Here is a 25,349-nt window from a genome sequence, read left to right as displayed (position 1 = left end):
AAATCTCTCACCTTCCTCATATTATCATATGTCTAAAGCCTCATCCTTCCCCAGCCCAGTCAGGATCAGAACACATTGTACTAAATGCCTTCTCTAGTGTTATCTCTAGCATTAGATTAGGATTCTAGATGATACAGAATACAAGCAGATTAAAAAGAAACCTTTGCATGAGAAAGATCCTTCTGTGTTCAAACAATACTGCTCATCTTTGCAAGGAGAAGAAGCACACTCATCTAAATCTGAAAAATAAAAAGTGACAAGTTACCTAAAATAGTAGTCATGGTTAAATAGACAGATTAATATTTGAATGCTACACTTAGATAAGAACTGGCCCACAAAAACTGTAAACAAACTGCCTTGAGAGTAACCATTACAATAAGTTTATGCTCAGATATGCCATGTTGCAAATACACGTAACATGGTAACTTATTTACTCTTTTGTTCAGCATAAGGTTATATTAACAAACTAAAACTGTGATCCACAGAAGCTGTTCCATGATGATAGCAGACATATCAGAAGAGATCGAGTTAAATAAAGCTTCCAGAATACCTGCCATTCTTGTAATTTCCAAGTCAGTGTTATGCTATTTGCATAAAAAGCATAAATACATGCAAAACAGACAGACAGAGTACTCTTCTGGGATATTGTTGATTTTCTATTCTATATTACCAAACCATGGAACTTTCTAAAGTATAATACAAACAAAAAATCCATTCAAATGCACACACAGAAACTATATAGTTTTCTACAAAAAGCATACTGAAAAAAGCCAAGTTATGGTTAGGACCAGCCAAGTTGAAGAACGGTTTTACCTAGGAAGTTAAAATACTCTAGTCCTGTGAATTCAAGGAAAGGGCACAACAGTATTCATACTAAAATATTTGGACAAAGAAAAGCTATTTCTGTCATCGTTGTTGCTGTTATCACTCCTACCAGCTCCTCAAGTAACTTGCACTTGATCAGTTGCAATGACTATTTGGAAAAAACAGCTGTACAGAAGACAATACCAGACCATCTAAAAACCCTCTTACTATGTTTTACAGTTGTCTAAGCAGGTGTCGCAGTAGCTGTAATTTAAATCTTCGTTCTCATCAACACTTTTCTCAAGAAGCCACATTCGCATAAGTTTTAAGATATTGTTTCCAGACACTATGTTAAGGGTCTTTTGCTGGTTTGATTTGACCAGTTAGATACGGGATATTGCATCTACTGATCCCTGTTACAGAATTTAAGTAGAATATGTTACTCTCAGATTAGTCCCGTTCTGCACTGGGAGCGTACTCATTATTAGCATTTTTCCTTAAGTGTCCATATGTATCTCCTCATAAACCAATTGAAATGTGAAGATAGGAATAGATGAGTGCGGAAGAAATACTGCTTTCCTACAGCGTGAAAGAAGTCTGGAAAAGAGAAACTGCAGACTGCAGAAATCTCAGCAGATTTCTTTCATAAAACACTTCCATAAAATATTATAAAACTTGACGTAATCTAATCTTATTATCCAATGTTGCTGCAAAACCTGTTTGAAGTGTACTAAATATTACTCACCCACACAAGCTGCTTCTTCATTTTTGATCCAGCCTTCTTTACAGTCTTGGCAGTCCTTATTACTTGAACCAGTACAAGTTTTACAAGCAGCATGACAGGCTGAAATGAGAGAAAGCTACACTGTGAGCTATGCTGACAGATTTCAAGACAAGTTAATGCTCACAAATTCTCAAAGAAAATCTTATTTAGGATTCACTAGAAACCATCACCTTTTAGTATTTTGAGCCTTGCATTCACAGGATTAAATCTTGACTATACAGAGACATCATTTACAAAAACGCAGTTCTGTCCTAACAAAAGTACAGGAAGCCAAACCTGGCAATTAATAGACTTCTGCACCACTTAAAACTGAGTGCTGGGAAATTCTACTGCCTAAAAGTGGCAGGTCCAGTTTCTGAAATATTTGAGAAGAAGAGAGCAAGAAGGTAAACTGCTCAGCCTCTCAGGGCTGGGACAACAGCTTAAGCACTATAGGATTCAATACTCCTTCCTACCAAATGTGTGAAGTGATACCAGTCTTCAGAAAACAAGGAAACATACTAGAAATCTAGCTGACTGAATGCTTGTTATGTTGCAATATAAAACAAATCATATGGAAGAATTACTACACTTCCAGGTTAAAAAAAAATAATAATAATAATACCAGAAAAAAAATCATTAAATCCCACAGTCAGGATTTAGTTGCTACAGAATCTTATTCAAAATGTACAAACAGATGAAAAATCTGGACAACTGAAAAAAGATGAAATTTATTCCTAGAGCCTGATGGACTTTGTTTCTTAATTGAAATTAGATATATTTAACTGGAATCTGTAATACACCTTTAAGTAGAACCTGTGTAGTTTACAGTACAGCTCTGCTGTTCCCACACCTACTTATTCCAGTTAATTTATCTGAAACATGAGGTAAAACTAGCTTTAAAATAGTCCACTATATGGAAATCTAGAACTGAAGTGACCGTACGGGACCTTATAAAACAAACAAAAAAAAAAGCACAAAGCTTGCTCGCCCTTCTCATCTCCCTCACAATATACATGAATTCTGCTTCTTAATTTAAAGAAAGGAAGTGGAAGGAATGGGGGAAAAAATCAAGGGCAGTCTGGGAAGGTGACTTACCAAATTCTTAGAATTCCACCAAAATGACTGGCATGTCCTTTATGGACAAAGCTGAGCAATCAGATTATTTTCCTGTAACTACTTTCTGTTATTAATTTGTCTGGTAGAATTGTTTCTACTTTTGTTTACAAAAACTAAAATTAGAAGACAAAGATCTTTGCATACATCTAAGATTTTATTACCTGTACAAACAGAATGTGTGTCATTTCTCAAGGTACTATAGTAACCACTAGTACAGTCCAAACAAAATTCTCCTGTATACTCCTTGTTGCAGCTACAGGAACCATCTCCACCACGGGTTCCGTCCCCATCACAGTGACCATTTCCATGACAGGGTCTTTCTGATCCACCACGACAAGCTTGAAAGGATGAAAAACACTTTTTAAAAAATTAGATGTTACAAGAAATAACTTCCTATTCTCAGCCACAACCACCCTAAGTGCCTCCCTCTGCATAGACAGTACGATGTAAAAGTATATACCCTTAACAGTAACCAATTTTCAAAATCTTTTTCTCTTCAGAGCAACCAGAAGGCATGGAACACAAAATGCTAATATATCCAAGTATAAGGACACTCAAAACAATCTCCAGGGAAGCTTAGTTATAAAATTTGTTATGGCTAACGACCGTAACTTCTAGTTTTATCTATTTTTGCTGGCTAAAGTTGGTGTCTTTATTACAGATATCTAAGGATGGTCGCACTGCTGTCGAAAGAATCTACTAGCAAACAGTAACTTAGGATTGTTGGATTGATGTCAGGAAATAACACTTCATTTTCAGTAACTGTCAGTGTAAGAGGACAAAACTGACCTGCAACAAGTGCAAGGGTTTACAGATTTATAAATTATACAAACCTCAGTGGCCAAAACTCCTTTTTTTTTTTTTTTTTTTAAAGTGATTACTTTTGCATCATAGACCTTACTTTTAATACAACTGTCCCCCACCTATTTCTCCCACTCTCTTTTTAACTCATTCTCAGTTGTGAATTTCTTCCTTTAATCCCCAAGAGCGTTTTGTCTGATTTAGTCTTGAAACCACTCAAGGACTGTTGCCTGTATACCTTCTGAAAAGTCACCTAAACAACTGACTTCACCACAGAGAAACTTGAAGCAGAGGTCAAGAGTAGATGTAAACGTTAATCAGATGGATTCTGCACGAGTACCATACAGCTTTATACATTACTTCATGCCTTAAATACCTTTCTTCAGGCAGGAAGCTCACAAGGCAGCTAAGCACCATGCAGCAGGCAGGTACATACTACACAGCAGCTACTCTCTCAAGCAAAATATCATACTTCATGTCCTTGTTATGAAAGACTGAGACAAACAAATGGTTGAAGAAGAACACATCTGTGACTATATTTTTTAAAAGAAAAATTACCAAGGCAATCTGGTCCATAAGTTCCAGCTGGGCAACAAACTTCTATTGTTTCTATGCAAAACCACTTAAACAAATCAGGATACTTCTTCTTTCTGTGTATGAAAGACATTCATTTACAAATTAAAAGAATTACATTTTTTAACAGTCAACTAACAAAAATGAACCTGCACACTGTCATCCAAAAAATCTGTTGTATATGACATGAGATTAGAAACCTATGTTTTCTCTTCTGAAATTACGACTACCTTATTTCAGGAACCAACTACTACGAGTCCCCCTAGTAACTGGAAGACTTTTTAATGTAAGTTTTTGTTTGTTTGTTTTTTAATTTACTATTTGTTACTAGACTCTACCTAAATTTTATATTTATGAAAAAGTGAAATATGACCAACAAAATGACTTCAATGTCACCTTGACCCCCCTCCTTTTTTTTTTTTTTTTTTTTTAAGCACCTTACCTTAAGGGAAAATTCGTAAATAGTTTAAACAGTCATATTTATATATTCCTCTTAAAGATAACAGTTGTGTGCTTACCTCAACTACATGGAAGAGAACCCAGGACAGATATTAACATTTGTTCAACTTATAGCCAACCTGACTTCATGGTAAGGTGCACATTAAAATTCGTCTTCCTATTTTTACTTTTTTTAGCACGAATCAAGTAATATTTCAGAAAGATTTTTTATATTAAGATATTATAGTTATGTGATACTCTAGCACTAGAGTATACACCTGATTAATAATAAAATCACTAAGTATTATTTTGCAAGCAAGCACAAGGACTGCTGCAGTTTCAAATGACAAACAAAAGATCTCGGTATCACACAGACACTAAATTCCAGAAACTTAACAAAGGAAAGCCATAAGGAAGGTTTAGAAATTATGAAGTCTGAAAGAAGTTATGTCTTCAGCAACTCCTGTGGCATGTACACCTTCTCCTTCTAAACTATTAGAGCTGATTGTATTCACTCCAAGGCCCAGACCCTGAAAAGTAAACCTACTGAGACCTTGTTAAAAAAGATTTAAGGTATCCATAGCCAAAGAAACTGTCTTTGGAAACTCACAATCTGAATGACATTTTTAGATTAAAGGACAGAAGGCAAAATTGATCAACTGCACTCAACAGATCTCTTAAATAAGGAAGCTTTCCAAAAAACAATGTTTTTTTTTGTTTGTTTTTTTGGTGTTTTTTTTTAGATTTTAGGAAGTCTACTTGGTCAAATTCTCTATTTAAGATCAGTTTCTTTCAGTCCTGCAAATTTTAGAGCATTCTCTGAAGCAGTCTTGTTTGATCTAGCTTGCTTAACTCCCCTTTCCTTAGTTTGACTGTTAAATGTATACTCAGTACCGCACAGCAAGGTAGAAGTATGAAGCAATAAAGCAAACATTAAAAAAAATGGATTATCAAAAATCCTTATCCAGTGATGAAGTAATTCATGATAGTTCACCCTATTGAATTACACCTGACTGGAGGTTGTCCACCTCTGCAGGGGACACAGAAAAAGTAGATGAGCTACTCTCTACATGAATTTCCAGCTCCTTCATCCACATTGTATGATCCCCAACACAAACCACTCAGTATCACTACCTGATAGTCACGTATTCCAATACCAAAAGCATTCCTATACCATGAAAACAATACAGGGACTGGAAAAATCTTGATCTAGTACCTTATCAACTCAAGGTAATAAAAAGAACACCCACTTAATGATTTTGTTATCTCTGAATAAGAGAATGAGTATTACTCACTTTGAGTAAACAAAATATCCTATCAAGCTTTCTTTTTCATCCAAAATGTGTATAGATGTTCTCTTAACTTTCTGCTGTTGTATAGCTGAACACTACTTTCATTCAGAAGTGGCTGCAATTAGCAGCACTGAATTAAATTTGGAATGCACAGCTCCGAGTTGCCTCGTGATGACTCTTGGAACCTCCACAGCTACCTGTACTCTGCAATTGACAGGAGAATAAAGTGGACTTATAATTATACACTTTCCATCTCTGTGCTACAACGAATATATTCCTATTGACCAGGTACCAAATATACCGTTAATATTTCATCCTCTTTGATGTTTATCAGCACAGAGATCTACACAGAAAAATTGATACTTACAGTTTGAACCACCATTTCTCTATATGTTCCTCATGCTCCTCTACCATGTTGTTACATTCAAAGTTACTGCTGTCACAGAGATTCTCTATGATCTCTACAAGACGAATTTCACTACAAGCAGAGAAGAAAAGTCATGATTTTAATTTTAAAATATTACTTGGCACCACACAAAACATGTTACAGAAGCTAGACTTCAGCCTAAGATACTTTATCGGTTTAGAGTGTGTTCTGAACTAGTTCCAAGACAAAGCAAATATAGTAAAGTTCATTAGTTCTTTATTCTGGTAACTAAGAAGATTAGGACAACCACAAGAAAAGCTTCAGCTTGCTTGCACTTATGCTTGCAAACTGTACGTTGATAAGAGTTTTCTAACAAGCTCAACAGTAAAATTTAGGTATTGCTAATATACGATAAAAGCCCATGTAGCTGGACAGTAACTGAGGTTCAGAAATCCCACCCTTGTTTTTCAGTATTCCAATTAAGAATAAAAACTGAATTTGAGATACTGCTCAGTCATCAAACATAAATGAAAAGGAGTACAGTAATCTTAGCCTGAACAGTTTCCTATTCAGTGCTAAAATACTGAATACGGAGCTGTTACTGCTTTAATTCTAAACCAAGTACTGCAGTACACTAAGATATGTACATCCCTTTTAAGACAAACAATTAACTATGGACCATTATTTAAAACTGTCACTTTAGGACTCCACTGGGTAAATAAAAAATACCATGACCAACAATGGTATTCACTTTTGTTGTTTTCAGAAGCAATACAAATCAAAGTGTTAACAAGGGATGTCAATCTTCATTTTAAACTGCAGATACAATGTAATCTGCTACATTTTAGTCAAAATGAATTCAGAATTTGGACATATGAAACATTAGCTGCTACATTCAATATTCAAGTACCAGATGAACACCAGTTCTGCAAAGTTACATGCAGCAGACATGAAACGCTACTGAAGCTGAAGCGCTGAGACAGTTTACCTGGACTCATACTTCGACAACGTCTTCTCTTCCCAGGCAGTATTTCCACCACCAAAGTTCTTCTTTGCAGTATCTGCTAATCCCTGGTAAGCGAAAAGCACCAAAAGAATTTAAGTAATATAGTTTGTTTCTAACAAAAGTGAACAGCAGCATTAAACACTTCTATGTCATTGCAGAAACTTCAGTAAAATTCTGAAGCTGACGATCAAATTGTTCAATAAAAAAAAAAAAAAGCATCTTGCGCTATAACACATAGACATGACTATGGGAGAGTCTTAACTTATTAGGAACTTTATTAAAAAGTCAAATGGGCCCTCTGCTTCATTCCATTTTGATAGTATTTAGCCCAAACTTTGCTATGTTGTAACTTTAATATGTAAAAAGGCAACAATAATTCGGTGTGACCTGCACACCTTCCTGAGTTACAGCCAGTACTCCTCTAAATATGCCTTGTAAAAAAAAAAAAACAGAAGTTCAAGCATACAACAGCGAACACAAGCACAAAAAGTATTAAGTATCTGTCCCAAGCTACAGAGGTCCCTTGCTGCCTCTGCCACAATGCAAGATTGTTGCAGGTGACAACATGCAGAGAATTGTAGAACCATTAGAGTTGGAAAAGGCCTCCAAGACCATCTGGTCTAACCATCCCCCAAGCACCACTACTGCCCACTAAACCATGTAACTAAGCACCATGTCTAACCTTTTCTTAAACACCTCCAAGGACGGTGACTCCAACACCTCCCTGGGCAACCTGTCCCAGTGCCTGACTGCTCTTGCTGAGCAGAAATGGCTCCTCATTTCCAACCTGAACCTCCCCTGGAGCAACTTGAGGCCATTCCCTCTGGCCCTGTCACTATATCCCTGTGAGAAGAGGCCGACCCCCAGCTCCCCACACCTTCCTTTCAGGTACCTGTTGAGAGCAATAAGGTCTGCCCTGAGCCTCCTTTTCTCCAGACCAAACACCCCCAGCTCCCTCAGCCGCTCCTCACAGGACCTGTGCCCCAGGCCCCTCACCAGCTCCGCAGCCCTTCTGTGGCCACACTCCAGGGCCTCGATGTCCTTCTGGCAGCGAGGGGCCCAACTTTTAGGGCACGGTGCCCTCCACCAACACCCTACCCCACACCCCACACCACGAGCCCCTCCCTCCCCATTAAAACACCAAAACCACCCCGCGGCTGGAACCCCACCTCGGCACCACCCCCACCCCGCACCTGGTTGAACCTGTCCACGATGCCCCGGCAGGTGGAGCACGCCAGGCGGCGCCGCTCACCGGCGGCAGGGAGCGGCGGCAGCAGCACCACCAGGGCCAGCAGCAGCAGCAGCAGGGCCGGGCGCGGCGCGGGGCCGGACCCCATGGCGGGGCCGGGGGGAGCCCGCAGCCGCCTCAGCGCCTCAGCGAGCGCCAAGCGCCTCAGCCCGGCCCGCCCGGCGCGGCTTGGCCCCGCCCCGGCCACCGTAGCAACCGGGGAGGCAGCGGCCCGCGAGCCCCATTCGGATTTCCGCGTCAGCCGCCCGCACGCTCGGCCCGCCGGCGCCCATTGGTGGAGGCAGCGGAGAGGAGGGACGTGGTCCAACCGGCGCCCGCCACGCTGCGGGCCAATCGGAGCCCCCCGCGTGCGCTGGGAGCCGGGGGTGGCGGGGTGGCGCCCAGCGGCTGAGCGCCGCGTCGCCATGGTGGGTGAGGGCAGCCGCGCTCCCCGCGCCGGCTTCAGAGCTGGCCGCCATTTCTCCTCGGCGGCTGCTTCAGAATAGAGGGGATGCGTGTGGGGCTGGGGGGGGGGGGCGGAACGTGCTGTGCCCTCACCTAACATGGCCGCCGGGGGGGCGGGTCACGTGGGCGCGGCGTCCCTCATCCCCGTTCCGGCGGCGCCCGCTGTGAGGCGGCGGCAGCGAGTGAGGGACGGGGCCGGGACACGGGGGGGCGGAGGGGGGAGGGGGGAGGGGAGGCAGCGGCCGGCCCCGCCCTGGGCTCAGAGCGGGCTCCTGCAAGCGGGTCCCTGAGGTGGGCCGGGGTGGGGGGGCGGCCCCCGAGGCGTTCCCCGGCTGTGCGGGGCGCGGCGGGGGGAGGTGAAGGCGCGGAGAGAGGCCTGGGGGCGCGGGGGCTGCGGTCTCAGCTTCGCGATTAGCGCTGGGGGCGCACGGACCGGCTGCAGGCGTCCGCTGTGTGGCTGCTGAGCAAGGCAGAGGGCCTCCAGCACAGAAGGAAGGTGTTAATTGCTAATTAGGGCTGTCACGTGTGGCACGCAGCGCCCTTCGTTAAGGGTTTGCTCTGTTCACAGCTCAGTAGCCGCGACGTCGCTGCACCTCGGTCACTGACGGCTGAAGGAAGGAGGAGAGAGCCGGGCGGCTGCAGGTGGCCCGGCCCCGCACGCTGCTCCCCCCCGGCTGACACAGAGGTAGGCTGGTGCCCGCCGCCGCCGCTAGAGGGGGGCCGCAGGCTGTGTGGATGGCCTCGGTGGTCACCCAGCGGCAGGGCGGGTGGGGGGCGGGGGGGTGGGTTGGTTTTTGCTGGTTGGTTTTGGAATCTGTAGCATTCTGGGTCATCTCCTCAGTCCCAAGAGTTAACATCTTCTGCGTAACTGCGTAGTGCCTTCGTGGCTGGTACTGTCACAGTCTTCGTTTCTTGGCTGAAATTTCTCATCTCCGTTGCTTTTTCTTCCTTTTACTAAGTCCCTAGACTTGTGAGGATACGTATATAAAATAGCAACGGTCATCTTCCTTTTTATAAAAGAAGAAAAAGTGATCCCAGCAACTACAAGGCTTAAATCTGACTTCTTTTGGAGGTCAGCTTTAAAGCAAAGTTGAAACAGCTATGTAAGCATGGCAATAACATAAAAATTATTGATAATACTGTGTACATTCTACACAAGCTAGATCAAGCCAAAAGGGGAGGACCTCATGTTGGGATGCTCTTGGTGGTTCTGCCTGGATGCTCCCAGACAGAGCATGTGAGGGGGTGAAATGCAGTCTCTGCAGATAGGTTCAGCATTCGGGTTGGCCGCCAAGCTCTTAACATAATTATCCCAAAGCGTGCCCAAAACACATAAGTGAGCCAAATATAATGGATTGTTCATGAGAAGATTAAAAAGTCCATTCTTGGAACTAATGACGCTTCCACAGAAAAAGTATTGAAAAAGTCTGCTTGGGGAAAAAATGTTCTAGGCTTTTCTAATGAGGAAAAAAAATGTTGACACTCAATTCCAGGAAGGGGTGAATTCCTCGCATTGAAAATCTCTGCCTTTCAAGATTCAATCTTGAGGCAGACCTTTGGGAGGTGTGGGGGGGGAGGGGGAAGATATAAGTACTGCTGTGTTGTGTAGCTCTGATTAAGATTCTTCGAAAGTTGTCAGAATGTTAATGATGTGAAAATATTTGTATTTGCTTACTATATTCCTCTATCGGTCATTATTTAAAATTCTTTATTAAGTGAAATTATGTTTTTGTGCTTTTAAAAATAAAAGCTGTAAATTGCATGCATTTTGTGTTTATGTAGCAAATTTATTCTAAACATCAAATTCGGCGTCTAGTTGTCTGATAAATTCCACTTGAATCTTAAGCTTTGCCAACATCAGTTTGACAGAGCTGGTTATCTTGAGACTTGACATGATCACTAAATTTGTTAGACTTTATCTCAGAAACCTAGGTGTTGTCTTCATGCTCTTTTTTTTTAATCTTCTAGTGTGTTTCCCTTTAGGGAATTTTAGTATGTATAATGCATACAGTTATCTTGAAAATCTATGAGTATGCTGGCAAGCTTGCTTACTTCAGGCATATGCTAGGACTGGAGTCAACAAGATTCGGGGGGAGTATTGTGATAAACTGTGTTTGGGATATGCAGCTTCACTGCAATTTAGAAGGGGTTATGTGCTGATCAGTTAAAGATAGCAGTAGCAGTCTATACTAGAAACTTTTTTCTTAGGCAGATGATGTAATTAAGAATGAAAACATAAAGCTGTTTGACACCTAGGACCCAAAAATTCTTGTAAAAGAACCCAAAATATCTGAAATGTTGAGCTGAGAATTGTCATTGAGGAAAACCCAACCTGCTGCTGTGCTCCATCTGCTTCATGTGAAAGTCACGTTGTTCAAATGCCTGTTTTGCTGTATAGCCTGAGCTAGACTGATCCTTCAGTGTCCATTTTTCTCTTGGGTGGATTTGGCCAGAAATGTGAGATGTCTCTGTACCTAATGGAAGAATTCAACAAGAGAGCTTTCCAGAGGCAAGAATGTGCGCGAGATGCACTGCACAGAGGCTTAATTCCTACCAAGCACTTCTCTAAGTGCTGCTGGTGGTAGTCCAATATTTCTTTTACTGCTTCTGTGGAACAATGATTCTGCCTTAGCATAACTTAATTTTATCCATCCCTGTATTTTTTTTCCTGTTGTTTATGTTTTAAAATACTAGGCACAGGATAAAAAGATGTTCTTCTTCCTGGGATGTTGTGTTTACTTAAGCTCGTAATATCGCAAATCAATCCAAAAACTATAAGACTTACCACAGAACTCTGTCTTTGTGCCTGGGATTAGAGCTTCATAGCAGTAGGAATTACAAGAAGTAGAAAATTATTACATGATAAATGTAGGAATGCGTGTGTGTATATATAGTATAATATGTAGATACATACAATTTACAGGGATTACATAAATTTCAGGATTAACTGGTGTTAGCTGTGGAAAAAAGGAATGTTTAGGTTGCTTTATCTGTTTATTTTTACTAATGAGCAGGATGTATCAATTGGATGTACCAAAGGTAACTCTAGGAGGCAGTTGCTAAGTAATCTTAATAAATTTGCCAGCTATCTTACATCTGTTTGGTCTACCAAAACACAGAAGTAAACATCTCTCACCAAAATCCCAATTGTACTTTAAAGATGTTAGGTTAAAAGTTTATTCTTGTTCTGTTCACAAAACAAAATCTTGTCTCTTAGTAAACTGTAAACTCAGAAAAGCGGGAAGCTTAAATTAATAGAAAGTAGACTACTATGTTTTTGCTCGAAATGGACATGCAACAGAAATTTTTCTTCTTTTTACTGTTCTGTAAACTGAATCTAGTAAAGATGAGCTGCATAATCATTAAAATACCTGTGCTTCATGTGCCCTGGATGTTGCCTAAAATACACCACAGATAATACCATAAGTATGGGTCACCATAGAGTCATGAAACAAAGCACAGGGGACAGATGGCCTTTATTTCCAAGTAGGAGTGTAAAGGTCTGGGTTCGGATGATGCTGACCCAGTCATGGTGTGGGTGCCAAGGGGGATTCATCCTTTTCTTGCCGATTCTAGACCTAGCCACTGGCAAGTTAGCAAACTCAAAAGTTCAAAGTACTCTGTTCCGAACAATTAATCATTCTCAAGCCTCTTCTCCCACGAACTTCAGAGTCCCAGACAAGAGAGATAGTATGTTCTAAAGATCGTGTGTAATTCCAGTGTGAGATTAAAGTGAGAGTAAATTACAAAGCTGTCTCTCCCACAAAACACAGACATAATTGAGATGGTGCTCTTGGCAGTGGTGGCAGTATGGGGCACAAAGGGAAATGTCTCCTTAAATAGGGTCTGTGTTGTCTGATGTCTTGTAGATTGAAAATTAAGTCTTTGCACTTGCAGAAGACAGCACAAATCCTGAAACGCAGCCTGAATATGTCTTTACTATCTATGTTATTCATTGAATGCATACGGAAATTGTGATACGTGATTCAAATGATTCTTTGTTTAGACTTGTACAGTACTGTAGTACTTTTTCTTCCTGTATGAACCAAGCTTATCAATCTCGTTTGTTAGTTTGCTTGCTTCATGATGTTTTATTAATGTATGGTCTTTTAACCTTTAACAATAATAGAATATATGCAAGTTTCAGTCCCAGGATGGCTCAGAAGAGGAGCTCGAGTGGGAGGTCATTCCCACTGCTGCTGATGATGATTGTTGTGGCCTTTGTTCATTTAACTGTCTGTCCATTCACAAAAGTGGAGGAAAGCTTTAACCTACAGGCCATCCACGATGTTGTGTACCACCAGCTGGACTTGGATAAGGTGAGTTGAAAAAAGTGTTCTTTTGTGGATGCTGTTAAAGCCTGCAACATCCTTCTGTATGAGTAGGATACATGCAACATGAATATGATTTATCCTGATTTTCCTTTCTTTCTGGTTTGGCTATCTTACTTATGTTTTCCCTTTTGCAGTATGACCATCATGAATTTCCTGGAGTTGTCCCAAGAACGTTCCTTGGACCAATTTTTATCGCTGCTCTTTCCAGCCCTGCTATATACGTACTCTCTCTGTTTAAAATGTCCAAGTTTTACTCCCAGCTGATAGGTATGAGAACTTCAGTCCAGTAGTAAACATACATATATTCAAACTTGTTTTAATGTTTAACGTTGTTGTAACAGTCAGTGTTTGGATCAGTGATTAAAACTCTTTTTTGTAATGAGGGATTTTGCAAACTATAGTTACTTAGAGCCAAATTTCACCTCTGTTTTTTGGACTAATTAGCAGCACAGAGAAAGTTTTTTGCTAACAGATGTCTAACAGTGTAGAAGAAGCAAATGTCTTCAGAGAATACATTCTCATGTATACTTGCATGAAGACTTCAGAAAGTATTGTTTGACTTGGGCATAGAAGCATTGACCTCTGTGGAAAAGTATCAGGCAAGTTAAAAGTGGGTTAAACTAAATAAATTAATGTGGGTAGGTGTTTTTCTTCTTCTTTAGAGTGGCTTATATTGTGAGATCTTTTGTATTATTCTTAATAGCTTCCTATTAATTACATGTTTGTCCATGAGAGATCAATCTGATATCACTCATATTTTCCTACTTTTTTTCTTCTAATAGTCCGAGGAAGCTTGGGGCTCAGTGTGATTTACACACTATGGAAGTTGCAAAAAGAAGTTAGAAAGCAGTTTGGAGCAACTACATCAACCGTCTTTTGTCTCATAACTGTTACTCAGTTTCATTTGATGTTTTACTGTACACGAACCCTTCCTAATGTGTTTGCACTTCCTTTTGGTAAGTATTTGCATAGAAATAATTTTAAAATATAAAAAAAAAAAAAATCTCGTGTGGATAGTTAAAATATAGAAAAAAGTATGGTTAGACCAAATTTATATATATATATACTTGGTTACGTGGTGTGATAATGAGGTGAGAAAACTTAAGCAAGTGTGGCTTTTTTCTTTTTTACTGTGCATGCTTACAATGACTGTTGAATCTAGTTGTATTGAATCTGAATATACATGGAGTTTGTCAGACAGTCTTGAGTACACATCTCTGCATAAAACAGAGGCATTGAAAAGGCAGTAGGTACACCTGCAGTTTAAAAAAAAAAAGAAAAAAGAAAATCTGTGAACTTAATCTACACAGGAAACAGCTTTCTCATGAGACTCTGTAACAGACTCCCACAGCAAACTCTCCACCTTCCTCTTCTGGAGTTAAATGTAGCAGTTTGTACACTTAAAGAGACAGGAAAAAAAAAATCAAGATCAAAACCCTACCCTTACACATACAAGTTTTTTCCCAGAGATGACAAGAGGAAAAAATAACCGCATATGACAGATATTAGCTTAGTCACTTAATGCTTCAGTGGAAGCTGTTCAGCTAATAAAATCATGAGGTTGGTATAAGAACCTGTGTAGAGCTGAACTGAAAACAGTACAAAGAATGATTGAATTGTCAAATAAACATTGTATAGTAGCAAACTTTCCAGATCATTTTTGTAGATATTAGAAAATATAAGTTCATTTATGTGTCTGTACTGTTACTGTTTCACAAGTAATCAACTGGTATTGTTCTCTTGTATTTTGCTTAGGGTTCATGACTGCTTTACAGTGTAGTCAGTGTTATCGTGTGATTTGAACTGTAAAAATGAAGAGGTAACTTCATCTGTGGAGATAGGGTGCATCTCTGGCTAACCATGCAAATGGATTTAGAGTTCCTTCTTCCTCAGTGATCGTCGGTAGTCTCGTTTTCATATTTGAAGTGGGTTCCAGTTCTCATTAATAGAGGTTATGCTTATCCAAGAGAAGAATCATAGAATAGCCGAGTTGGAAGGGACCCACAAGGATCATTGCGTCCAACTCCTGGGTCCCCTAAAGGACCACCCAAAAAAAACCAGACCATGTGTCTGAGAGCATTGTCCAAATGATTCTTGAACTTCAGCAGGCTCGGTGCCATGACCACTTCCCTGGGGAGAGAAACCTAACTCTTCAGCAGATATTGAGCAATAATAATTATGAGCCTTAGTTTGAAAGGCTTTTAGTACTCCCTTAAGTTTGAAGGAGATGGGGATCAAAAGCTATTAAATGTACTGTTTAGAAAGAGTTGCCAGCTGTTCCTTCACTGGTTATGCTTTTCCTAATTACTTAATCATCAGCTATAGTATGTTGCTTGTTTTTTCTAAATCATATTTCTTTTATTAGTTTCTCTGATGAGGGAGAATGTCTGGACCAGAAATAATAGGAAGACCAAGGTGGCAAGGGGTGGGAAGTTTGAGTAACAAGGTGCCTGTATTAATAAAAGCATTACCTTGTAGGAAACAAAAGATTCAGACAGTTTTGTTTTATTTTTACAGTGTTGCTGGCATTGACATATTGGATACAGCAGAAGCAGAGGCAGTTTGTTTGGTTCTCAGCTTTGGCAATTATAATCTTCAGATCAGAGCTCGCCATATTCTTAGGCCTCATGCTTCTGGTAACATTATTAACTAAAAGAGTCTCCGTTTTAAAGGTGCTTTCCCATGCTGTTCCTGCTGGAATTTTTTGTTTGGGTAAGTATTTGCTTAAGGGGCAAAAAAAAAAAAAGCCACGTGCTAAATTTAGCGGAATTCTGGAGATTTGCCTGTCTTCTCTGGTGACCTGGCCCTTGTGGCTTTGTTTTTTTGTGTGTGATCCCATTTGCTAGTAACACCGCAAACATAATTATTTCTTAGAATGTTTGTGAGTTAGGAACTAATTGTGCACAGAGCTGTAGAAAGATTCTATGACCTCTGCCTTTAGATGCTTACAGTATCTAAAGTCCTGGCTTGGATGTGCATGTTTAGTTCAGTATAATTAGTACCTGTCTTCAGTCACAGGTGCATCATCAACTGTAGTATGTATTGCTGTGATGACAAATGAAACCTGGATAAAATGGAAGTGTGACAGACATAGATGCTGAGCAAAAGGGTTGTGGGGAGTGTCACAGTTCAGCTTTGTGGGTGCTTGAGGTTTCAGAAAATTCTCTTTTGTTTTGCTGTTTCTTTATTACATTAATTTGAACAGCTTGTGTGATTATCTGCAATAGTTTGAGAAATTTTCACAGAAAGCTTGTGCACATAAGTAAGCTTTTCTGCCAGCCTACCTAATAAAAATGCTGTCATCAGATGGCTGATGATGAACTCTGGTAGTGTGCTGTGCTTTGCACAGTGTGGACAGTAGAAACAATGAATAATCATTGCATGTGCGTTTGGAGGTACCTCATAGTGTAAGAAGCCCAATGGGAATTTTGACTAGTACTCCCAATCTCACCTTGGCAAAGTTTGCAAATAACCAGAGCAATTCTCACAGAGCTGAGTGGAGGAGATGGGACTGATGGATTTGCTGCTCTTTGTCTGCCTTTAATCCCTTATCATTCTTCCCTCCCACCTAATAAATAGTAACAGAATTCTTAACTTATCAGCTTTACAATAAAAATCCACTTAGTATCATTTAAGTTAAAACATATTTCTTACCATTCATTATACTTAATGCTCTAACATTCTTTTTAAAACAAACTTTAATTAAACCATTGTATTTCACACCTGGGGTTGGAGTGGGGGAAAGTCTCAAATCAGATTCCTATCTGACATGCTTCTATTAAGACTTCCATTAAGAAGTGCCTCCCTCTCCTGCATTTCCATTACAAGACTGACAGATTCAACCTACTCTGTGGCTTTGGGTGAGGCTTACAGTACATGTTCCAGTTTGTGTTATTCTTGTCAGTCAGTGTGCACTGTGGATGTGCTTGTTTGGTTTTCTGTTTTTTAATTCACTCAGATTTGTATTTAATTCTTTCAGGGCTAACAGTGGCTGTGGATTCTCTGTTCTGGAGACAACTCGTGTGGCCTGAAGGGAAAGTGCTCTGGTATAATACAGTTTTAAACAAAAGTTCCAACTGGGGAGTATCCTTTGAAACATTGGGGGGAAAAAGATCTTTAACACTGTCAGTTAAAGCAAAAGCCTATTCTTGAGACTCAGTTTTGGTGTTGACGAAATACTTAATGAAAAGTTGAATTTATTTGAAGTGTATGAGGCAATGTCCATTTCTTAGACCTTTCCTTAAATTTAAACTTTATTCTGTTTACTTTTTCTTTTTGCTTCTTCATGTTCTACCGGTATAAATCCAAGTTTCTTCCCTGTAATTTTTCTGTATTTCCTTATTATTAGCGTTGTTTGATATATCTTCACTGGACAATAGGCAAGTAACTAGGCAACTACTTCTATTTCTTAAAGAGTAAGGGAGTAAACCATATCCCAAGTGATTTGTGTTATACAAAAAAGGGTATTTGTAAGATGCAGAAAAAATCTACTGCATATTTGCAAAATTTATGTATGCTACTGTAAAAAATAGGTACTTTACTTGCTAGTGAGAGCATCCTTAACTCTCCTTTTTCACCTTGAAGACCTCCCCCTTCTTGTGGTATTTCTATTCAGCCCTGCCTCGTGCGTTGGGATGCAGCATTATATTTGTACCTTTAGGTGCAGCAGAAAAGAGAACTCGGATATTACTTTTGCCAGCACTGGGCTTTATATTCTTGTATTCATTTCTCCCACACAAAGAGTTGCGTTTTATCATGTATACTTTCCCGGTCTTCAACATAGTGGCTGCTAAAGTATGCTCACGAATGTAAGTTTGAAATTACTTTTTTTCTTTGTGAAAATGTTTAAAAAAAAAAAAAAAGGAAGTAAAGTTGTTACTACTACTTTTATGCACATCTTTCTATCTTGGAGTGTGGGTTATCTTAAGATGTAGAGATGCTCTAGAAAAGAGGTCTGCATCATTGTACCCATGCTACTAGTGAGGGAAACTAAGAAAGAAAACCGATAGGATTTGGAAGGATAATTTGGCAAGTCCATGGCAGAGTCAAGAGCAGAGTTCTGATTTTTCTATCATGCTATTGCAATTCAGTTTATTTTATTCACCAGAGAAAAAGATGTTCCAGGGTACTAGTATGCTGTTAACTTAACTTTCCTCAGAAGGTAGTTTAATATATAAGTGGAGCTTATAAAATATGGAGTTTGTATTAAATAGTTAAACTTGGGTATACTGAGTATACAAATTTAAGTTGAACTCTGAACTTATTTGGAGGAGAATACATTCATAGCTAGAACTTAGAAATACTTAGTTTTACTGATAAGCTTTCAATAGCTTTATTAATGAGAATATTGAAATGTGTTTGTCGCTAGAAGCTAGTCTTGTAGCAATTAACAATAAATGCATTCCTTATACACAATTGTAATAAATTTTGTACTGATCTTTATTACCTAGCAGTGGGGTTTTCATAAAAGTTTTATCACAATAATAAATAACCATTATGAAACAAAAGTAAGTCTTTTCTTTTTCTTTTTCTTTTTCTTTTTTTTTTTTTCCCCCCCCTCTCAACAGCCTGAATAACTATCGGAAGTCCTGGCTGTATAAACTTGGATCTTTTTTTGTTATAATGCATCTTGTAGTTAATGCTGCCTATTCAGGGACATCGTTATATGTTTCACATTTCAATTATCCCGGAGGAGTAGCAATCCAGAAGCTTCATGAGTTGGTACCTTCAACAGCAGGTATGTAAAGCCGTTCTGAGGTATGTTCACCTAATTTCAAATGTAACTTTAGTGATAGTGTATCTTAATATGTATTGGACATTGCTTCTTTGTACTATTTTTTTGCATATTTTCTGTTCCTATTCTGTTTATTTAATAAAGTGTTCTTACAATAATTTTAAAATGTTTTTGTTTATGTAGAGGTCTCCGTTCATATTGATGTGGCTGCAGCACAAACAGGAGTCTCTCGGTTTCTAGAAATCAATTCAGATTGGAGGTATGTTATGAACATGGTATTTTGAACTGAAGATTAGCATCTGCTTTTTTCCTTTTTTCTTTTATTTTTTTAATATACACAGGGCAAGCATCACAAATTAGTTTTTTGGTACAGCATATTTATTCAGCCAGGTCAAGAACAATGTGAATCTTTGGAGATTTTTAAAGAATTTGGAAATATGCAGTGCTGCCACTTGAGGAGTTGATCACTGCAATGTTTTTGAATTGTATTGGTTATTTTTTGCCTGAATATCATAGAATCTCTAAAGATATCAGAACAGTGTAAAAAAACAAACAAACAAAAAAAAGTACGTTACTAAACCCCCAAATATCTTTAATACAGCTATGTTTGGTATTTCACTAGATCTTATAAAAAACAGAAGTAGAAGAACATTGTTCTTGGTAGAACAGTATATATAATTGCGGGAAAATCTCATTTTATTTGTTTTTAAGTGATGTGTTGCAATGTGAGGCTTATCTATGTGTTAATATTAAAAGTCTATTTTAATGTGGAACATCCTTCAAGTGGATGGTACTGAAGTTGCTGTCATGTGGATTATTGGTCGTGTTCGTTAGCTCTGAGGGAGAGCAGTTGAGTGCTTTGTTACCATGAGCAGCAGTGATGTACAAGCCATACTAAGAATCAGAATCATTATTAAACGAATAGTAGGATATTTTTGTGGAATGGCGTTGTTTGCTTTTCAGGATATATACCGAAAAGGACATCTTTCTGGTCTTAGGCCTACCTCATCAGCTGAAATCAGTTTCTAATTTAAAATGTAAATGAGAAGCCTCACTTTATACTTGCACAAAACAAAAGCAGTACAAACAGATTTTGGTTTACGGTTAAGATGTATTCAGAACATGGAGTTTTCTTCCCAGCCGAAGTGTTCAGAATAAAATGAAGAAATACAGTTAATTTATTGGCATGTTTTGAGATAAAAAGTATCTTGAAGGAAAATTGTGCTTCTGGGACAACTAGGAATAATCTAGCTTGCTATGCCTTACTTTATTGTTATGCTTTCTTGTAATGTTGTGATGGTACTGACAGCTAAAAGCTGAATTTGTCATATTTACCAATCCAGTGTTTATTTCTTTTTTTTTTTTTTTTTTTTACATGTTCAATCTAGAGAAGGTTTTAATACGTGAACAGTCAGGAAGAGACAATAAATTTTTAGAGTACAAGTGATGGAGCATGTATGATAGTTAAAATGTTACATTCTGGTTTTGAATATATTTAAACATGCACTACTCTTAAATGTGACTATAAATGCAACTTTGCTTCTAAAACAATGCTTAATTTCAATGGGCTTTTTCAGATGGTGAGGGTTTTTGTTTGTTTGGATGTCTTGTTTTTGTCTTTTTTCCTTCACTTTTTGCTTGCAAGGCTGTAGTGCAGTGGAATTGAAAAGCAAATGAATAATATCCCCGTCACTGATGGATGGTTCATAGCTTTGCAGCTATAGGGTACTTTGTCTGTATCAGTTTTATCTTTTCCCCATCATAAAAAGGCCTCAAGGGAGGGCTGATTCATCGTAAAGTTTCACAAAAAAGGGTCAGGCAAAACCTTCAACAGAGCATCATACACAGGACTACCATGTTGTCTGACAGCACAATAGCGCAGGGGTTAGTGACACCAGCTGTCCATTTTCTCTTTATCTAAGGATGTGACAGTCTTTCAGATAGGTGAAATCTAACCTACCGTCTTCATAGACAGATTTATGGATGGAGTGGCTATGAAGACTGATGATTCATCAGGATAACTACAGTCCACAAATAGAAGTGTCTTAAAAGTTAAAAGCTTTCAGTGGTGTGCTTAGATTAGATCTATATGCCTCAAGAAAAATTCAAGGGATCCATTATTTTTCTTCAAAGGGTGACTGAAAGAGGCTTGGTGCAGATTCTTACACAGAACAGGTGTTACAATCTTGTCTTCAATTAGTGCAGTCTCTTTGAACCAGGAATAAATATGCTATGTAAGCTTAAAGTATTTTAAAAATAATAAAATTCAGAAATGCTTGCAGCCAGATGAAAGGCCTTTTATTTGCTGATGAAAAAAATGCAAAATTAGTACTTGGTTAAGCTGCTATGAAGTATTTCATTCTTTCTGCCAGCTTGAACACACGTACTATCCTAACTGGCATTACAACCTTTTTAGAAATAGCAGATTAAATTAGTGTGCAAGATTTTTAGAAGAAAGCACCTACTCAGTGTGCAAGGTCTACTTCTGCATTTCATTAATAATCCACACAAATCCTCCAGTTCGCTAGAGTGCTTGTTGCTTTAAATACCTTAAATGTTAGTGACTTTGCTATCTCAGGGAATGCTGTAAAATTATAGTGAGGTTATTGTTACCAGTTTTTCATAGAGAATTCAGGCAAGTGGGAAGCCAGCTCAAAAAAAAAAAAAAAAAAGGCTACACATGGCTGAAGATGCAACCAGGATTTATTCCTAGGTGCATCTAAGAGTGGTTAGGGTTGGGATTGCACCACTTTATTACTGGTGTCCACTGCAGTAACAAAAGCCACAGACTTGAAGAAGCTACTTGTGAAATGGGTGGGAGGAGTCAGGCACCTAAGAACAGGAGCTACAAAAGCTGGTGGAGAGTAGTTTGCAGAAAAGGGCAACAGGAAGGGTGAACTACGCCACTCTTCACTTGGCTTACAGAATATGAACACTCTGTATATAGTTAGTTAGATACCCGAGACTGTCATGTCATAAACTAAAGGTAAGTAACCTGCAACTTAACCTCTACCATCTGTACTGTTTCCCATTGTTAGCATAGAATATCTTTTTGGAATATAGACCAAAGATTTGAACCCAGGTCTCGCACTTTCAGAAATACAGGAAACAATGGTCTATGGAGTGTTGTGGGCTTGATTTAACTTACTCTTTCCCCTTTTGAAGATGTTGGATTGAGGACTCCATTAGGACTGAAGTGTCCAGTATGAGCATCCTAGCCTTTGGGCTATAAATTCTACCTGCCTCTCCTATCTTCAGTGAATGAATAAATAACTGTTGCGAAATAGCGCGGTGTCTTCATGGGACAGTAAGCTCAAGATGTAGAAAATTAGGTTCATACATCTCTGTGAGAAAGACACTTCAGCTCAGTTCTGAGCTTAGATCAGACAGAGTGACTGAACTTACACCTGAATTACTCACATCCCCGCCAAATGCTTAAGTCACTTGGTTTCTCATCACTTAAAGTCTCTCTACAGCTAGACTGAATATAAACCCTTTCAATAAATGTATCAGTGGACATGTTAGTTTGGAAACTCAGTAGTTGGCTTTTATAAAATACATATATATGTGTGTGTATATATTTAATAACATCTGTGTTAAGGTACTCAAACAGGTTTATAAAAGCTGACCCAAAGTGACCTGACTAACACTTAGTAGATCAGGAAATAGAACAAATAACAATGCTGGGTTAACACTATAATTGCCAGGCTGTTCTTCCTGCAGTGTATAGGGAAGCCTCTTCCCTGCTCTTTTCTGGGGCTCCTACTTTAATGTTTCTATACCAGAAGAAAGGTTTCTGCTGAAGTGTTTCATAACTCTTTTTGAAAATAAAAAAAAAAAGTCTCATTCAAACATGAGTTCTTGTAGAACAAAACTTAGAAATAAGTCCAGAGTTTTCTGCAGTCTTAGGTTTTGCTGCTTTTTCCACAAAACTCAGAGTACTAGATGAGAAATTTTCGAGGAGTCCTGAAATAGACCACAGTAACAGCAGAAAGACTTTCCTGGATCAACTGGTTCCCTAAACTCTTCAAAAATAGCATTTTCTTTCCCAGTACTAATTGATTTTAAAAAGGGATGTGACTGAGAATGTTGCAGTTGTATGAATGTAAACAAGCCTTCTGTATTCCTTACAGGTATGACAAAAGAGAAGATATTAAACCAGGAGACCAACTGATGTTTTCTTACACACACATACTGATGGAAACGAACCCTCTTCAAATATCACATTACAAGACAACCCACAGGCCACTGGCAAATATACCTGGCATCAGTAAAATTGGGCTGAACCTTACTGCACTACCTCCTTTTACTTTAAACTTAAAGCCAAAATTAGTACTGTTGGAAAAACTTCCTTTATCATCCTGACTGTGAATTTTAAGTCTTTTGATGTAACTTTGCTGATGACTGAATAATGTATGACAACAGAAAATTGTCATTCCAGCACTGCAATTCAGCTTCTGTGAAAAGGTACAGAAAATCTTTGTACTTATCGATATTTAGCTCCGTCCTCTTTCTTACATTAATAGTACAATGCATTCCTAGTCCATATATACTCAAATACCAAGTTAGATATTATTAGGTGTGTTTAAGAGAAGCTACCTCCAAGTTTAGTGCTCTTAATTAAAACTTGTCTACTTGGTTTGGGTAGCTGTCTGTTTCATAATGCAGCACAAGTATGTCCTAATTGTCCTATATAAGATACATTATGGAACAGGATTGTGCTATGGCAATAATTTGATATGTAATCTACGTGTGCACAGATGCATTACTTGATTTATCTGCTGGACTGTAACCCCCTTAGTTGTCAGATTGCCTGTGTGAAACTTGAATGATGTTATCAGCCTAGGAAAGCCATATTCATTGTAGCTTCATCACAATACCTAATTGTGCCCTGTGGGCTACCAAACTAATTAAAGGGAAAGGTTCACCTAAAAAGCAGTTGGACCTCTTGGCAAGCACTGTCTTGTAACAGACTTGAGCATTGGTTATATTTATTCCAATAGTTCATGAATAAGCAGTACAACTTGGATTTCACAGGAAACTTTTTTTTTAAATAGTATTTTCCCTCTACTGCAGTATCTTAATTTGCAGTACAAAAGTTTACCTATGAAAATATGTAATCAAGTACACTTGAAGATGATAGGTGTTGTTTTGTTTCTTTATTAAATAGTCCTTTTGGAATTAAAATGCTGTAACATAGCATGTTCTGTAATCTCTTCTTTATTAGATGTCTTTGTTAGGGATGTCTGCCTAGACTGCAGAATGGAAGAAGTTAAGGGGTAAACTAAGGAAGAAAACATTTCAGTTAGAACCAGTTGTAACATGACAGGGACTGCACTAGTGTAAAAAATCACTATTTGTGAAATAAGAATGGGCAGAAAGCTGTTTGTTGCTGACTGAGAACTTAAGAGTAAAAAATTCTTATTGAGTAACTTTTTTTTCCCATTCTTTGAGCATATTTCATTCAGGAACTACATTTACCTGCATTATGTTTCAGTTTTTAGGATCATGTTTTCTTTTTATCCTCTAGATTATGTATCAAGGAACTGATCTGGTGGGGTGGAGCCTGCTCCACTGTGGGTGGCTGTTGTGCAGGCTTCCTCACACCAAGATCTGGCAAAGGCGACCTGCAGAACTTGTCAGTCCAGTCCCTGGCTCCTCTTGAAATTGCAATCATTGAAGTATTATCTATTTGACTTGTCTTTGGAAGAAAACTCAGCTTCCTTCAGAGCCAATTTGGACATCAACTAATTCACATGATACAGAAGGAAGTAAATGTGCAAATAGCTGAGAACTTGGAACACTATGAAGGAAAACTTTTGAGTAAGGATGTAAGTCCTTATATGTAAAGCCTAATCATTTACTTTATATAACTCCCCCACAGTGTAAGCTGTAACTTGAGAACCTGAAGTGAAATTTATCGTGCCCAAGGTGTAGACAAATATCTGGCGGTGGTAGCAGTGTGTACTACTGCTCGCAGTCTTGGTGCTGCTGAAGGTAGAAGCTATGAGCTCAATTTGGCCTGTTTAGTGTGTGTATATATATAAATTATATGTTGGGGGGAGAGAAAAGAAAATAAAAATGCATATGTAAAAGGCAGAAAAGAGATTCTGAAGTGCAGTTTTGGGCAGTCTCTAAGTTTCTCCTGTTACATCTTGAGCTATATATGTGGTTCTTGGAAAGTGCTTAGTTCTTCGATCTGAAACCTGGCTGGGATTGTAGATCATGACCCATGCAGCACTGTAGCACCAGGGGCTGGGTAGCTGACGTGACAGTCAGTAAGTATAGCCCCCTACAACATAGGCTGGGAGTGTTACTGTAACCCACGCTCTGAATAAGACAGGGGCACCTGTCAAACTGCAGCAAAGATCACTGCAGTTTTTCCCCAAAGGCCACTTTCAGTAAAAAAAAAAAAAAAAAAAAAA

At 38.9% G+C, this 25,349-nt stretch overlaps 2 protein-coding genes across 9 annotated transcripts in view; one reads left to right on the top strand and one right to left on the bottom strand.

Annotated features, from left to right (window-relative positions):
- CRELD2 (cysteine rich with EGF like domains 2) overlaps positions 1–8,833 on the bottom strand; it is an 11,984-nt gene extending 3,151 nt beyond the window's left edge. For both annotated transcript variants that reach the window (XM_027458555.3, XM_027458565.3), the window contains exons 1-7: positions 8,357–8,833; positions 7,146–7,228; positions 6,158–6,268; positions 4,046–4,137; positions 2,848–3,024; positions 1,550–1,648; positions 162–239 (exon numbers count right to left, since the gene is read on the bottom strand). In XM_027458555.3, the coding sequence (XP_027314356.1) occupies positions 162–239; positions 1,550–1,648; positions 2,848–3,024; positions 4,046–4,137; positions 6,158–6,268; positions 7,146–7,228; positions 8,357–8,818 (1,102 nt within the window). In that variant the 5' untranslated portion in view covers positions 8,819–8,833. The remainder of the gene's footprint in view (positions 1–161; positions 240–1,549; positions 1,649–2,847; positions 3,025–4,045; positions 4,138–6,157; positions 6,269–7,145; positions 7,229–8,356) is intronic.
- Positions 8,681–25,349, top strand: ALG12 (ALG12 alpha-1,6-mannosyltransferase). Of its 7 annotated transcripts, XR_005266807.2 has the most exons (12): positions 8,897–9,038; positions 9,425–9,541; positions 12,986–13,175; positions 13,325–13,457; positions 13,973–14,146; positions 15,708–15,902; positions 17,170–17,273; positions 17,775–17,998; positions 18,758–18,927; positions 19,108–19,183; positions 23,058–23,391; positions 24,455–25,349. XR_005266807.2 is itself a non-coding variant. In XM_072033051.1 (11 exons), the coding sequence occupies exons 3-11, from the start codon at positions 13,011–13,013 to the stop codon at positions 23,287–23,289; spliced, it is 1,473 nt and encodes a 490-aa protein (XP_071889152.1). In that variant the 5' UTR covers positions 8,681–8,819; positions 9,425–9,541; positions 12,998–13,010; the 3' UTR covers positions 23,290–25,349. The 7 variants fall into 7 exon arrangements, 6 of the variants coding, with proteins under 6 accessions (XP_071889152.1, XP_027314345.1, XP_038037544.1 ...); XM_072033051.1 differs by lacking the exon at positions 8,897–9,038 and adding an exon at positions 8,681–8,819 and having other exon boundaries at positions 12,998–13,175; positions 23,058–25,349; XM_027458544.3 differs by lacking the exon at positions 8,897–9,038 and adding an exon at positions 8,681–8,819 and having other exon boundaries at positions 23,058–25,349.

This window comes from Anas platyrhynchos, chromosome 1, assembly GCF_047663525.1.
Source record: "Anas platyrhynchos isolate ZD024472 breed Pekin duck chromosome 1, IASCAAS_PekinDuck_T2T, whole genome shotgun sequence".
NCBI classification, from domain to species: domain Eukaryota; kingdom Metazoa; phylum Chordata; class Aves; order Anseriformes; family Anatidae; genus Anas; species Anas platyrhynchos.
The sequence above is the reverse complement of the archived record's forward strand: the minus strand, read 5'-3'. Positions and strand labels throughout refer to the sequence as shown.

What these genes read in the sequence shown, in the direction of transcription:
- ALG12 (XM_072033051.1), top strand. Translation starts at nt 13,011, where the DNA reads ATGGCTCAGAAGAGGAGCTCGAGTGGGAGGTCATTCCCACTGCTGCTG. An exon ending in TGTGTTTGCACTTCCTTTTG is followed by an intron (nt 14,147 to 15,707) that starts GTAAGTATTTGC and finishes TTATTTTTACAG; the next exon opens with TGTTGCTGGCATTGACATAT. An exon ending in GTTGGTACCTTCAACAGCAG is followed by an intron (nt 18,928 to 19,107) that starts GTATGTAAAGCC and finishes TTGTTTATGTAG; the next exon opens with AGGTCTCCGTTCATATTGAT.